General features: G+C 39.6%; 1 protein-coding gene across 3 annotated transcripts; it reads left to right on the forward strand.

The window, feature by feature from the left end:
• Positions 1 to 1,780: 1,780 nt before the first annotated feature.
• Positions 1,781 to 11,810, forward strand: ccdc28b.L (coiled-coil domain containing 28B L homeolog). 3 transcript variants are annotated; one of them, NM_001092784.1, is given in 6 exon segments: positions 1,781 to 1,979; positions 6,010 to 6,189; positions 8,728 to 8,891; positions 10,123 to 10,268; positions 10,383 to 10,405; positions 11,296 to 11,810. In NM_001092784.1, coding segments are annotated over 5 exon segments (570 nt in total). In that variant the 5' UTR covers positions 1,781 to 1,979; positions 6,010 to 6,028; the 3' UTR covers positions 11,372 to 11,810.
• Positions 11,811 to 15,909: the final 4,099 nt, after the last annotated feature.

Below are 15,909 nucleotides of genomic sequence, written 5' to 3' on the forward strand. Positions count from 1 at the left end.
TTTGTTTGGTGGTCTTTCTTTAGATGCAAATGTTTTGTATGAAAGTACCAAAAAACTTTTATGACTTTAAGCCGTGCTAAACCTCGGATCTAGGTAGAAGAAAATGTGCAGAAATGACAAGGGTGGATATTGCCAAACACTCCATGATGTTCTCAACTCCAGTTTATTTACAAGAAGGACATTTCAGCACAAAAATCATTTGCTCGTTTACACACATATAACTTCTTTATTATGTCATTTATTACATTGATAACCTTGGTTATGAGGTTGAGTTTTTCCTGACTCGCAGATCACTACTGCATGCTTACTGGGACCTGCCCCTTGGACAAGCCCTGAAGTAGAGTATATATCTCACTTGTACATAGTGGGTTACCCATCATCCCCCTATTGTCTACTAATGGTGTAGACCTCAAGTCCATTGCACCAATAGTCCTAGTAAGAAAAGGGTAACGTAGATCAAGACAAGGAAAATACTAAAGGATACCAATATAATAGATACCCTACAATAAATAATTTGACTATGTTCGGCCATCCCCTGGTGTGGTGTGCCTATTTGGAAAAAGTAAATGGAACCAAATGTCTATAGCAGTGTGTTGTCTTACCTGTGTTTCATAATGATCCCCATTAAAGACTTGCACGTGTGCAGTACACTAAAATGGAAAAATGCGCATGCTGAAATCTAAGCATATGCTAGGCATCACTGGGTAAGACAAATAAGATTTTTATTTTTAGGAGGAGCACTGGTGCAGTGAAACAATATTGGCATCACCCCATTAATTAGGGTTTCCTTGTCCATAATGAATTTGGACAGGCTGTAGGCCTGGAGAATCCTTTGGAAAGCTGCGTCCATCCCACAGATCTGGACAGTCCTATCTGTATCATACTGAAAACACCTACATTTAAGCCTGTGGTGTGGAGCTCAGACAGGACCATAAACAATAATGCGGCTAAGGAGAAAATCATTCACTCTAAAAACAAGGACACATGTATATCTACCCCCCCCCTAAACCAACCCAAACTCCCCATACGCCGCAGTAGGTGGAAGAGCACCTGGGGGATATTTAACAACTATATATAGCACTCTGTCTCCCTAAGCCTAATTATTGGATGTTTGTGCACTTTATCCTCACGTGGTGCCATGTTTTAACCTAAAGGCCTAATAATGAAGTCTTGCAACAAATGACCAATTGTAGTTGACTGGGGAAAAAAACAGCGTTTAAAAATTGTGTAAACTTCAAAAAAGACTTAACATGCGGGAAAAGGACATTAATGGGGGATAAATATTGTTTTTTATGGAAAATGGGGTAAAACGATGATGTCAAATGTTGTCTCGTGATAAGTGGTGTTATTCATGCAGGTGTAACTGTTATTGGATACATATATATATACACATATATACATATATATATGTTCTCCAGAAAGTCTGCAGTGATAGAAACACTTGTACTTCATTAATTCAGCTCTGGTGGGGTTTTTTTGTGGCACTCATATTCTTGTCACAGTCTAATGCAGTTTACTGAAGAGATGCTTGAGGGCAGGTGATGGATTATCATGTTGAATGTAGGATTAGCGATGCACAGCAGTTGTAGGCCGTATGTACGAGTGTCTCTTTTCAAACTGAAATGATTCTGTTGTCTAGTTGTCAGTAGTTTAGCAATAAACTGCATAAATACAGAGTTGATGTTCCAGAATGGGACCGGAGGAGGGTGGAGCAGAAGGATGGGGCCGGGCGCATAAGATGACAGGGAGGGAGGGTGTGGCGCACACACATCACAGTGATGGGAAAGCCTGAGGCAGCGGGTGTGCTTGGCTGAGTCCGGTAACGGGCACAATGATGAGCAACGGGGGGAAATGGCGATGTGACGACCAGTCCTGAGAGGAAAACCTGGACAGTGTGAGAGAGAGGCGGGAGCAGCGCGACTAGAGAGGAGGGATATATCATAATATTGCCGCTGTCGGTTGTCCCCAGTCAACCTCAGGTTAGTGGCCACTTGGCAATTCGAGCCGCTTGTTGTGTTTATTCTGTTATTGTTTTCGTCCTTCTTGGACCACGCTGGTCACTAACATGAAAGTGCAGCAAGAATCTCTTCAGCTCCCATGTTCTGCTGCGGCCTCGGGCTCCAGTTACTCGCGACATATCATATCCCTCTTCTACTTTATGTCTGTGTGTTCCACTTTCTGCTTCTATCTCTTGCTATTCGACCTATTCCATCAAACACCTTTACATATCATTAATGAGGGCTCGGGGTACATTGGCATCTTTACAAACCTTGGTCCTTTTCCTGGAGATGTAGCTCTGCACTCCCCCTCTCTCCTGCCATTGTTCCTGATTCTCATTCACTACTTGCATTGTGCTGCCCAATACACATCTTCCCAACAATTTTATCTTTTCTAACCAAATTCATAACTTGTGTGCGCTCAGGTGGCCACAGCTTAGAGGGAACAGTAGAGGAACAGATTTGGTTGTTCAGCTCTCACAATATATAGTTGGATCACTCAGAACTGTGGACAGAGATTGAATTGGGTTATCAAGCTCTTGAGTCAATTTGGGTAAAAATGGTTGGAAAAATTTGGTTTCCAATGTGTTATATTTGGCTTGCAGGTCTGGACTGAGAATCAAAATAGGCCCTGGCATTTCAGGTACCCAGAGGCCCCAACAGGCCACACAGAGGCCCAATCAGCCCCACACGAGCCCACTAAATAGTGACTTTCTATGGCACCTTACAGCAGCCCCTCTGGCATTTGCCAGAACCCACAGATTGCCAGTCCGGGCCTGTTGGCTTGCCATGGGCTGACTGAACTGGGGCGGCCGAATGGAGAGCAAACAAGGGGCGATACCTCACAGCACCTTTCTGTTGTTCCAGTGTTTTGTACAAAGAGCACAAAGGATCAGAACAGCAGGAGGTAAAGGGGGAGCCACAGCTGCTCTTCACATTCCCAACTGTCCATGTACAACTCACTGGCTCACACGATGCATCAGCTGATGACATTTTGAAACCTGGCAAATCCCTGGACTGATTGTTATGCATATGGATGTGTGCGCAGCTACCTTAAGACTCGTGACAAGAAATGAAATGTCATGTTTTACTGCTGGAAATCTGTGGCATCTTTTCAGCTGCAGACAGCTCCTATGTTATAGGCTGCTAGTCTGTAAGGGGTAAAGGCAGGTAGGAGGTTAAATGGCCCTATGCTGGAAGCTGTAGTTGATCAATACAGGCAGTCCCCAGGTTGCTTATGAGATAAGGTCTGTAGGTTAATTTTGTGTGTAAGTTGAGGCATATACATTTACTTATTAAATGCAACTTAGACAGATGTATGTTTTAACATAGTATTTATTTTTACCTGTGCTCCGCAGTAGACACATGTCAGAGGGGATTGGGACAGGTGGATTATTAAAGTAAATACTAATAAATGTCAAGAAATCCATAGTATGTTATGTAACAGCCCCCATCTGTAAGTGTGAGTTGTTTGTAAGTCAGGTGTATGTAACTCCCTGTATATGTCAGGCCACAAGCTGGATAAATTCATACTTTGGTATAATTGGCAGTAACTTGAATAAATAGTACAACAGCCGGGACCCTGGCAGTAACTATCAAATGGCAATCTGCCTTCTTTCTGATTTTAACACACCATTCACTTTCTATTTATATTTCCATCTCCTAAACATCCCAATCCATTTTTTTCTCTCCTTTCTTCATTTTTTTTTTTTTTTTTTTGTGCATAAACAACAAATTAAACAACACTTAAAATTGCCATTTGTCGCCTTGATTTAATCACTTTATATACTGGTTCTGGTAGGACATTTTACACTACTCCTTTACGATTAGCTGCTCCTTCCATTATGTACCTTGTCACTTCCTTGCTTATAATGATGTAATTTCCTGGTTTCAGGGCCTGTTTGTTGGGTTGTCATTAAAGATTGGTTCAAGTTGTCAGTTGGAACTAATAAACATTTCTTAAGACCCAATCAGTTAGACCACTGCGTGCCTTAAAAAAACAGTCTAATTTACACATATACAGGCCCTATGTTATCAGTTAATTTTATACCAATAAAAAGTACAGGTATGGAATCTTTTATTCTGAAACCTATTTTTCAGAAAACTCAGAATTCAACTTTTACTCTACTTTGAAGGTTTTAGCAACCTTAAGGTTGCTCCATATTACGGGAAGGCCACTTATCTGGAAAACTCCAGGTCCAAAGCATTCTGGATAATAGATCCAACAAAGCTGCTATAGGAAAATTGTGTGCACAATTACAGGCTTTTATACATATACAGATCTCTTATCTTTAAACCGTTTATGTAGAAAGCTCCAAATTGCAGAAAGGTAATTTACCAATTTTTAAATTATATACTTATTCTCTATAATAATACATCAATAGCTTGTACTTGATGGCAACTAAGCTGAATAAATCAATATTGCCAGCAAAAAATTCCATTATATAATGGATTCATGTTATGGATTATAACATTATATAATGCTTAAACATTTTTATTAGTAATATTAAAGAAAGGCTAATTGACTAGGGCAGCCAAAATTTAAGTCACCCCCCTAGTAAACTAAGAATTTTCTAATAGGCCTTGGAAGCACCCACTGCCCTCCACCATTGCCCCCCCCACTGTCGCTCTCCCCGATCGCTACAAAAGTAAGTATAATGTCTACTCTACACAGAGGGGGAGGCAGGTGGGCAGCAGGGGCCCCAGAGGGTGAGTCAGGCCCCCCTGGGATAATAGACCCAGTGGGCCTTGCACATCCCCGGGGTCCCTTTTGTAGGCTTTAGTATGCTGCATATAACGAAACCCAAGCCTACACAAAGGATCCCTGGGAACTGAAAGCAAAGAAATCCAGCCCCAGCCCCAGATTCCAAGCATTCTGGATATTAGATCCCTTCTATAAACAAAATGAATTGAAACAGGCAAATAAGCCATGTGTTGTCTCACTAAATAAGAAACATTTAAACTGTGAGAAGATAGATTAGTTATGAAAAGCTATATGGTAAATTTGGCCAAACGTGGACAGCTTTAAGCTGCCGATGTAGCCCCTTCAGACTGAGTTGGCAGTTTATCTAGCTGTGGGTGGACCATAAATCATCCAGATATCTATCATGCAGGTTTGAAAATCCAAAATCTGCACATTGATGTGGTCATTTGGGCCTCCATTATGATCTAAGCATTGGCCCTGATGCCAAATAATTGGTTCAGCCAAATAATTGGTTTAGCCAAATTTGGCCCAGCACATAGGTGACCATTAAGGTTCAAAGATCTGCTTGTTTGGTGATCTAACCAGTCATCTTCAAGTATATGGGCAGCTTTGGAATTTGTTGTCCTTATTGAGAAGAAAGTGTTTGACGCTACTGCTGTGTGTTTTGAACTAATAAATCAGTGAAATTTCAGTTTATTTCTCCTGAACACAGCAGCTTTACATTTATAGGTTCAGCACACAACCTATATTCCTTCTATTCCCATTCAGTTATACACTGTTGATTAGTAGAAGAGAATGAGTTTATTCCATTTACATAATAAAGGCTTTGTAACTATGCCAGGGTACAGAGACTGCTTTGAGTCGAATAGAAAGAGGCATCATGGGATCCTGGGAATCTAGTATTAACATATTCAACTCTTTAGATCACCATGGCAAAGGCACAAAGGAGTGCAAACAAAAAACCCTTTTCACTAACCAGAAATGTCTGAGTCTTTGTCTACGACAGGACTCTGCTTCTAATTTTGTGTCTCCCCAAATCACCGAAAGATAGACAGATACAGACAGATGCAAAGTAAATAGTACCACGTGGTACAAATACTCCACTCTGTAGCTGAGGATCAGGTGTCCCTGAATTATTTCGTGACATGGAAACTTCTAAAAATGGGTACACGTGTCAGCTAAATAGTTTTGCTTGCATATCTATGTCTAGCTGCGTATTGTACAGGTTATGTATGTATTTCTTTACAAGTGTTTTGATATTTTATACACTTACAACAAACAAAAAAGGTATTATTAATTATGTTTTAGGTACCAGAGCACAGACGGGATGGAGGATAAGAGGAAAAAGAGAAGCCCCAAGGTGTGCGTGACCCAGACGCTTCCACCTGCCCCCCTGCGTAAAGTTCCTGCACCCCCCTGTAAAAGTGCCACCTTCAGCCTTGGGCTCCCACATCCCCCTTCACCTAAACAGAGGGGCAAAATGAAGAGGTACCTACATGCAGATCAAATTATACTTGTGTATTTTGCTAATGGCTGTGTGAGATTGCCTTTTTTTGTAACCTCTTTACCATGTTCACATTTCCATGTAATTTGGTGACTTCCAAATCTGTGCCAAGTCCCCCTTCTTTCCCTTAGTGTCCCTAGATCAACCCAAGTGGCAGAGGTAAAGCTATCAGTCACAAGTGTATAACCATATCTTACCTTCCAGGTTCCACCAGTGAACTCTGCCACCTCTAGTTCTGCCAGGGCAAAGTCAATGTGCAGATAACCTTAGGCCCCTTAGAGATAATAGATTGTGTTTCATCCTGCACTTCAGTGTGGGACTTATTGGGACTTATTTATGATAAATTTGAACCAGTGAAGTACTCTTTGCCCAGCCAGGATACAAAATTGAAAGTGGATATGAGTTTCTAAACTGGTGCAAATTTGACCAGTGGTTATTAATGAGCTGAAAAAAAGTTTTTGCTTCATATTTAGCAACAGGAAATGTTTATAATATATCCTGAAAACTGTGCAATGGGTTTTGTGAACACCCACATCCAAGCCCTCATATTTGTACCCAATTTGCAGCTCTGTAAAACCACAGCTAAACTCAGTACCTCAATAACCTCGTTAACGCAGTAAAGGTAAAAATGTTGTTTTTTTGTAACCTCTTTACCATGTTCACATTTCCATGTAATTTGGTGACTTCCAAATCTGTGCCAAGTCCCCCTTCTTTCCCTTAGTGTCCCTAGATCAACCCAAGTGGCAGAGGTAAAGCTATCAGTCACAAGTGTATAACCATATCTTACCTTCCAGGTTCCACCAGTGAACTCTGCCACCTCTAGTTCTGCCAGGGCAAAGTCAATGTGCAGATAACCTATCAAGTTACTTGTGTACAAAATAATGTGCATCAAGTACCCTGTACTCAAGCAGCACACTCTGGGGCATATTTATTAACATTGGAGACAGACCAGAGATGGTGCCAATAGCAAGCAATCAGATATTTGCTTTTGTTTTCTAACTTGTAGGTTACTGTTCAAATCGAATTGCTGATTGGTTGTGAATTGTTGTTTCTATGTCAGGATAGGCCCCTTAGAGATAATAGATTGTGTTTCATGCACTTCAGTGTGGTGGAATGCTTTAAAGAGATGAAGTGACACCTGAAATGAAACCTTTTTTAACATCTATCCTAACATTGTCTCTGCATGCTATTTATAATTTTACCATAAAAGTATTTACTGATGATTTTACGTTATTTATCTGATGCCCCATTTTCCTCGATGAGGGGGCTGCCATATTTGTGCAACAGTAGTCTGCTAGCAGTAGAAACTTTAACTGACAGGTTGAGAAGAGACAGTCAGGTTTGGGAACTTCAGGTAACAAATACTTACAAAAGCAGACCTATTAGCAAAAAACTGTCAACATGACCCATAGGTAATTTTTTGTGTACATTAATATTTTGAAAAGTTTTAAGTGTCAGTATCACTTTAAAACTGACCACAGGGGAGCACAGGTAAAACACAATTACTTCATTTTACTTAACACAATTATTTTGTGTTCAAAGACATCTAATCTAGTGAAAATCACAAACATACAGTATGCTGTATGAGTCATTGTACTCTCAGCAAGTCCTTATATTAATCCACTTCTTGTGAAGTTATAGCTTAATAAGATTTGGTGTAAGCCTCTTACATGCTTTGAGAATGGACCATTAAAATGCTAAGGCTTAAATAATATTGAGGCATCAAATTCTCATTTTTGTCAGGTTGCTATATATTGATGTTACATATTGGTAAGAGATATTGGGACTTATTTATGATAAATTTGAATCAGTGAAGTACTCTTTGCCCAGCCAGGATACAAAATTGAAAGCTGTACTGTGGATATGAGTTTCTAAACTGGTGCAAATTTGACCATGGTTATTAATGAGCTGAAAAAAAGTTTTTGCTTCATATTTAGCAACAGGAAATGTTTATAATATATCCTGAAAACTGTGCAATGGGTTTTGTGAACACCCACATCCAAGTCCTCATATTTGTACCCAATTTGCAGCTCTGTAAAACCACAGCTAAACTCAAAACTCAATAACCTCAGTTACTGCAGTAAAGGTAAAAATGTTGTTCCAGACCTGCCCTGTAACCTCTTACCTACCATGCACCTAAAATTCACCCAGCTCTTTTCCTTTTCCTACAATGAATTCCATCAGTGAAGGTTATATAGACTGTAAAGGGAAAGCAAGTCATATCCAGGATAGGGTTACATTTACCACGTCTGATCTACACAGTTAAACTGTGGTGACCAGCACACTTGGGCATGTTGTTGAAAACGGGCACAATGGCTGATATCATGTTGTGTGCACCCAGTTTAAACTACTAAAATACAAGTTAAAAATGATCCATCGCAACTAGAAAAAAATAAACCCTAAAATGTTAAGACCTACCATGAGGTTAAGATTCCATTTAATACAGTTAAATATTTTTTGGAAATATATCATAGTAATTAAATCATGGCATGTGAATTTTGTCTCCCTTTGTGTTTCCTTAGGGCCATTAAGGAACGTACTAGACCATCTGCATCATGTGAGGCAGGAAGCCCAGGGCCCAGTCTGCAGCATTCCTTTCTTACAGACGTATCCCATGTGTGTGAGATGGAGGGAGGTCTACTCAGTCTTCTTAATGATTTCCATTCTGGGAAACTTCAGGCATTTGGTAATCTAGAGGGCATTTATGGGCATTCATTTTGGTGTACATACTATTGTTTTGTGTGCTCAAAACTCTGAAATAATATGTGTTTATTTACAGCAATGCATTAGTCATTCATAGATTAGTATAGATTCGTATAAATCTCTACTCTGACTAAGGTACTTGGTTAATCTGAACATGTCTGTGACTTTGATATTCTTGCCAGCATAAGAAAAATGAAGAGCAACAAAATTGTTCAAAATCACACAGCTGGTATTAGTATGTGTGCCACTGAAAATAAAGAAATGCAGATTTGCAGTCACTGAGAGACAAATGAACACTAGAGAAATTGTATTAGAAACGAGGGAAGCAATATACAACAGCAACAGAATTGGGATAAATCTCCTCCCTTAGCCTTTATTTCAAAGACAAATGTTGTTCCAACCACTACTTATTGGCCTATGAGATCTTATTGGCCTATGTGTGGAGACTCTCAAATGGCTGGCCCAAATGATATTGTATAGGTTAGAAAATCCTATTGGACATTGACTGCATTGATTTGTTGATGCAGTCTTCTCCCACAGGGTCTGCATGGCCTGAAGTATGCTTAGTTCATTGGCCTGGATGAACTTGCCCAGCTTTATTTGATGCTGTAGAACATTATGAATCCTCATGTTAATCGGATCTGGATATATTCAAAAACAGGGATCATACAATTAGCACAGATAATAAGATAATATCTTATATATAATAAGAAAATATACAGATACAGAATCACCTTTAACATCATACAGACATGCCTTGCAAGAATTGGATATAAGATCCTGTCAAATATTTATATTCAGGCCTCTGTAGGATTGCTTTGATACAAACTGCAACTCTCATAGTCTATTTGTGGCCCAATAATTCATTTCTCTTTGGTGTGTTTCTGTTTAGTAAATTAGGGTTGAATTATGAACATGAGGAGGTAGTTCCCTAGGGCCTAAAATAAAAATCACATTTTGTCTAGGCACGTATAATGAAGAGATAACTACTGTGTACATTCCCAGTTTGTGTGTAGTTATCAGAAGTGGCAGATTTACAGCTAAGCACTGTTGTAAAGCTAGCAAAATGCATCAATGTTGATTGCTTTATATATTATCTTTGCCGTGCAAAGTTCTACTCTATCTGTGCCTGGGGTATTTTTGTCCCCTATGTTTTTATGTTTATGTTCTGAGCTGTGAATTTTCCTAAGAATGAAGAACCACATCTTTTACAGGCCAGGTTTGCTCCTTTGAGCAGCTGGAACGGGTACGTGAGATGCAGGAGCAGCTGGCTCGGCTCCACTTCAGTTTGGATGTTTGCGCAGAGGATTTGAGGGAGGAGACCCACGCAGAACAAAACTTAGAGCAGTTGCTGAGCAATGTAAGTTAATGGGTGAAAAACTGTTATAAGCGCTCCTGTTGGTGTGTATGTTTGGGTGGGGGGTGGTGACAGAAATTGTTAAAATGTAGTCATGTCATTTATTTTCTCTTTCAGCTGGAAGAACTGAGTAACTCTATGTATCCTTTATAAGTGGTCCTCTTATCTTTAGATCATCCATTAAATTATGCAAGTGATTTATGCAGCTGTGTACACAGACAATTGTTATCGCTCTTTGTTAAATAAAAGCATTAATATACTTGTTCAATTGTTTTAAAATCCAAATATACAGAAATAAAACCAAAGCCTGAACCTGTATACAAAAGTAATACCATGTAGAACATAGCTCCAATTTACTTCTAGCACAATATAGTTCTTTTTAGATCCTACTTTTGTTTTAGAGCTCATGATCTGTAGCTGGCATGTATAGAGACAACACTTGGCTGTACTGATATTGGACGAAGTAAATCATCTGTTGAAAGGGATTTATTGAATGGGAATTCAGATACAGAGCTTACAAGACACCTGTCACCCTAAAATATTTCCTCAACCAAAGGTGCGGGCTAATAGAGCCCACACTCCAGTTGAGGGAAACATTCGTTTTTAAAAAAAATTGCCCCAGCCAGTGCTAGGATACCCACATCAGGAGGGAGCTCTCGGTGCAAGAGGACATGTTGGATAGTGTGCATAATGAGCGTCTGACTTACGCGTCTCATAATCTTACGTCACATGCATGGACATATTAAATGAGTTGCAGCACCCACTCGTTATGCATGTGCCCCAACATGGCTGCTTGTACCGGGAGCTCCCTCCTGGTGTCGTTGTCCTAGTGATGGCGGTGGGCAATTTAAAAAAAGACTGTTTCCCCCAACTGAGTGCAGGTTCTATTAGGCTGCAACTTTGGTGGGGGAAACTATTTTATGGTAACAGGTGCCCTTTAATTCAGTGTAGTCAATAGTAGTCAATGTTCCTATCACAGTAATTTCATGCAAAACTCTTCTAAGTGTATTTTTCTTAGCACGTGATTCAGACAAAAATTGCACCTGGCAGAAAACCAGGAGACAACCTCCACCCCCAGTGATGAAGTGACAGAAAGCCTGCAGTAAAGTGCAGCATGGAGTGAGCGAGAAGAAGAACTTTGACCAGAGCTCCACTAAATGGGATATAGAACAAATATTATATCTTGTTTTTAGAACGGGCCAAACAACTAGTGGCCTCAAAAGATCTTTCTAAAGAGAGTACTAAGATGTTCTGTTTATAAGGTTAAAAGAAACATGTTTCTATTGTGTGTGGGACAGTGTAGTGTTAAGCTAGGCATTTACAGAAAATACTAAGTACTAGCAAAGAGCAAGTATGGTTTTTGCAAGATGGAGTACAGATATTTCTTTAGATTTATAATTTAGTAGCAATAATGCTTTTTGAAAAATACAGGTCACAGGGAAAGCAGACAGAAGAGTAGCTTGTCTCCAGTATATGGCCATGGCCTCTCAATATGCAGTCTTCCTGTAAAGTTTTCCCAATTTTTAATAAAACTTTTAGAATCTATTTCAGTGTCTTATTTCATCATAAAAACTGATATCAGCTCTCAAAACTCACTCCTTTTTTGAAAGATGGTGGATCCAAGCCTCCTGCCTTGTGTAAAATTACAAATCCTCTGGACCATCCCTACGTGATGGCCTGGGAAACAGATCCTAACCAAACTATTGACCCAAAGGACTGGTCCATGATCTGGTTCGTTACTAAAACAAGCTCAATCAACACAATATTGCTGGAAGCCTCTTATAAAGTTCTGTTAAAGTGGTACTTGACCCTTTAAATAATTGCTCAATATGTAGAAAGTGCAGACTGTGTTAGGGGATGTCCACAGACTGGCACAATGTACCACATTTGTTACCAGATTTTGGATTCTGGTGTAATTCTCTCCCTATTAAGCTTATCCTTAAAGGGATTCTGTCATCGGAAAATGTTTTTTTCAAAACGCATCAGTTAATAGTGCTACTCCAGCAGACTTCTGCACTGAAATCCATTTCTCAAAAGAGCAAACAGATTTTTTTATATTCAATTATGAAATCTGACATGGGGTTAGACATTTTGTCAATTTCCCAGCTGCCCCAGGTCATGTGACTTGGGCCTGCACTTCAGGAGAGAAATGCTTTCTGGCAGGCTGCTGTTTTTCCTTCTCAATGTAACTGAATGTGTCTCAGTGGGACATGGGTTTTTACTATTGAGTGTTGTTCTTAGATCTACCAGGCAGCTGTTATCTTGTGTTAGGGACCTGCTATCTGGTTACCTTCCCATTGTTCTTTTGTTTGGCTGCTGGGGGGGAAAGGGAGGGGGGGTGATATCACTCCAACTTGCAGTACAGCAGTAAAGCGTGATTGAAGTTTATTAGAGCACAAGTCACATGACTTGGGGCATCTGGGAAATTGACAAAATGTCTAGCCCCATGTCAGATTTCAAAATTGAATATAAAAAAATCTGTTTGCTCTTTTGAGAAATGGATTTCAGTGCAGAATTTTGCTGGAGCAGCACTATTAACTGACTCATTTTGAAAAAATGTTTTTTCCCATGACAGTATCCCTTTAAAGGAATTCTGTCAGGATTTTTATGGTGTAGTTTTTATTTCTAAATTCCACTGCAAATAATTCACTCTACAATAAACAGTAAAAACTCATTCATGTCATAGATGTCTATGCAGCAATTTCAGCTCATTTTGCCTGGTCATGTGCTTTCAGAAAGAGCCAGCACTTTAGGATGGATCTGCATTCTGGGAGGCTGTTGTTTTTCCTACTCAATATAACTGAAGGTGTTGCAGTGGATTTTACTACTGAGTGCAGTTTTTAGATCTACCAGGCAGCTGTAATTTTTGTCACTGCTCACTATAACATACATATAATAAACAATGTGCCCCCTGTGGATGGGGGGAGGATGTTAAAAATCACCTTAGAGTTTTAGAACATCATGGTACTCATTTGTGACTTATAATCTACTTGTATTTTACAGTAAGAGGGGACATTATTCATGAAATTGCACATAAGCCATGAATATGTTGTAAATTATATTCTTATCAACAGTACTTAGTGATGTCATTGCGGGTGCTGTTTAATTTGTGCCACATGACTCAAAATTTGTATTATAATAAGTAATGTTATACTATATGTATGTTATAATGGTATAATAATGGATTCCTTGGTGACTAATAATCTTATATTTTACAATAATGAGTACTTTCTTCCCTTTATAAACAGCATGTTTTCTCTTCAGTACATGCCATTTAGACTTAAAGGGGCAGTCAAGTCTAAAATAGAAGAAGGCAAGAAATGCTGTATTTTGTATACTAAACATAGACATAAACTTACTGCACCACAAGCCCAATCAAACAAATGATTTATGCTTTCAATTTTGGCCACAGGGGGTCACCATCTTGTAACTTTGTTATACATTTCTGCAACACCAAGACTGTGCACATGCTCAGTGTGGTCTGCCGATACAGCAAGACTGATTAATAATCAGAATATACATACTGCACTGGGTCCTGTGCTGTCATGTAATCTAATGTGGATTTTATAGTTTTTGTATTGTTTAATACAAACTTTCTCCAACTCTGCAGAACCAGTGGCTGCAAAAAAATAATCCTCCAAATAGAATCCCAGTTTATCTGTTTAAATCTGGCTCCATGATATTTGTCCCTGCAGCTGGAGTTGGAAACAGCAAAGGGGATGTAAAGGCAAAAATAAAATCCAATACAAATCTCTACATAGTAGCCGACTGCTCTACAGGGAAACAAACAAAGCTGCTTGAGTTCTGCATGGCTGGGAAGTAAGGTGGGGGCTCTCCCTGCTGTTTATAAGTATGATTGTCTCCCTGCCCAGCAGTTAGGGTCCTGACAATCAACAGCAGTAAATGAAGGGAGAATTTCACTGCATACAGTCAGGTTACTTATAAAAACGGTACACATTTTTTTATTAAAGTATATTGACAATAGGTTTCTTTTTCTTTAAAGGGGTCAAGTTTTAGAGTTTATTTATCGAATGCACCCGAAACTTGAATGGTATCTTATTTAAAAAAAAAAAAAAAAATACTTGACTGGCAAAAACCCAAATATGTGAGTTTGAGTCCCACAACCCAAAAACTCAAATCGATCAAGTTTTTGTCTGAGAAAAACTTGAATCGTTCAAATCATTTGAGTTTTTGGGCAAAACCCCTGAAAAGACCATCAAGCAGGCTGTTACAGGGATACTTTCATGGGAAAATGTTTTTTTCAAAACACATCAGTTAACAGTGCCACGCCAGCAGACTTGTGAACTGAAATGCATTTTTCAAAAGAGCAAATTGAATTTTTTTTTTTTAATTTTGAAATCTGACATGGGGCTAGACATATTTCAGTTTACCAGGTGAAAAACCCGACAATTACATGTGAGTAGTTCTTGAAGCGGAAATTACCCTTATTACAAGTATAATACACTATTGGGATATTTCCTTTTTTCCTTTAGGTATTTTAGGTAAAAAAAATCCAGCAGCGCACCATCTCCTGCATACTAATTAGACATATACTAGTGGGCCTGTGGATCCACTGATTTTATCGGTGCAGCTTAAACCCCGTCGCGGCCCTTCATCTTTTCAATTTATTAGATATGATAAAGCATATTCTCTTGCCATATGCAGGGCCGCCATCAGGGGGGGCAAGGGGCGCGGGTATGAAGGGGGGCCCGGAAGTGCTGCAGTTTTGAAAAGAGCCGGGCCCCCTTGAACAGAACAGCCGAAGGACCTGAAGCCATGTAAATGGCTGAAGCCAAACTCCCGAAGCTGCAAAAAGACGAAATTTATGTCCTGAAGCTGTGAAAAGACCCAAAGTCGCGAAAGGAGGCACAGTTGAAGTGCTGAAGCCATGAGTTCAATTCTACTGAACACCAATGTGGGGTTTTTTTTTTAATCCTCTGGCCACCAATGTATTATTTTAATATTCTATAGGCCCCTGCCACCAATGTGGGTTTTTTTTAAAAAATATTTTTGGGGCCCCAATTTTTTTTAACTTGTAAGTGGGGCTCTGGCGGAAATGTTTTTTAAAAAAATATTTTTTGGGGCCCCAATTTTTAACTTGTAAGGGAGACCCTGGCACCAATGGGTTTTTTAACTTATAAGGGGGCCCTGACTATCGATAGCTTTTTATAACTTGTGTGTGGGGGGTTACTTTTTTAGCGCTGATGTCTGTGTGGTCTTTGGAGGGATGGAATGGGACTTGGGTGGAGTGGGCGGGGCTTGGGCACTAGTGTAGGCGGGGCCAAGGGGGCAAAAACAAAATTTTGTTGTATGGGGCCCTGTGATTTCTAATGGCGGCCCTGGCCATAAGTATATATTTTTTTTTGTTCTCTTTTAAATAAATACATTTCTTAAAATTACCATTGAGAACCTGCAATAAGCTTATGAAATCACCCCTTCAAATAATGGACCCTCCAAATGCTAATTCCACTGCTCAGAGCAGCAGTCTGAATTTAGCTCCGCCCCTTCCCTCCTTGTGAGATGATTCCTGCGACTAAACTTTGTGAGGACCGAGAGGCTCAGAGTAGAGAATGTCCTGTATATATAATATACAATGGTGACTGCCTTTGAAGAACTTGTGCATTTCCTACAAAACTGGTTATCA

This window comes from Xenopus laevis, chromosome 2L, assembly GCF_017654675.1.
Source record: "Xenopus laevis strain J_2021 chromosome 2L, Xenopus_laevis_v10.1, whole genome shotgun sequence".
Lineage (NCBI taxonomy): Eukaryota > Metazoa > Chordata > Amphibia > Anura > Pipidae > Xenopus > Xenopus laevis.

Excerpts from the sequence above, each read along its gene's own strand:
- ccdc28b.L (XM_018245085.2), top strand. The coding sequence starts at position 5,847 with ATGGAAACTTCTAAAAATGG. Across the intron at positions 10,269-10,382 it reads TAGAGCAGTTGCTGAGCAAT|CTGGAAGAACTGAGTAACTC; the intron begins GTAAGTTAATGG and ends TTTCTCTTTCAG. Across the intron at positions 10,406-11,295 it reads GAAGAACTGAGTAACTCTAT|ACAAAAATTGCACCTGGCAG; the intron begins GTATCCTTTATA and ends CACGTGATTCAG.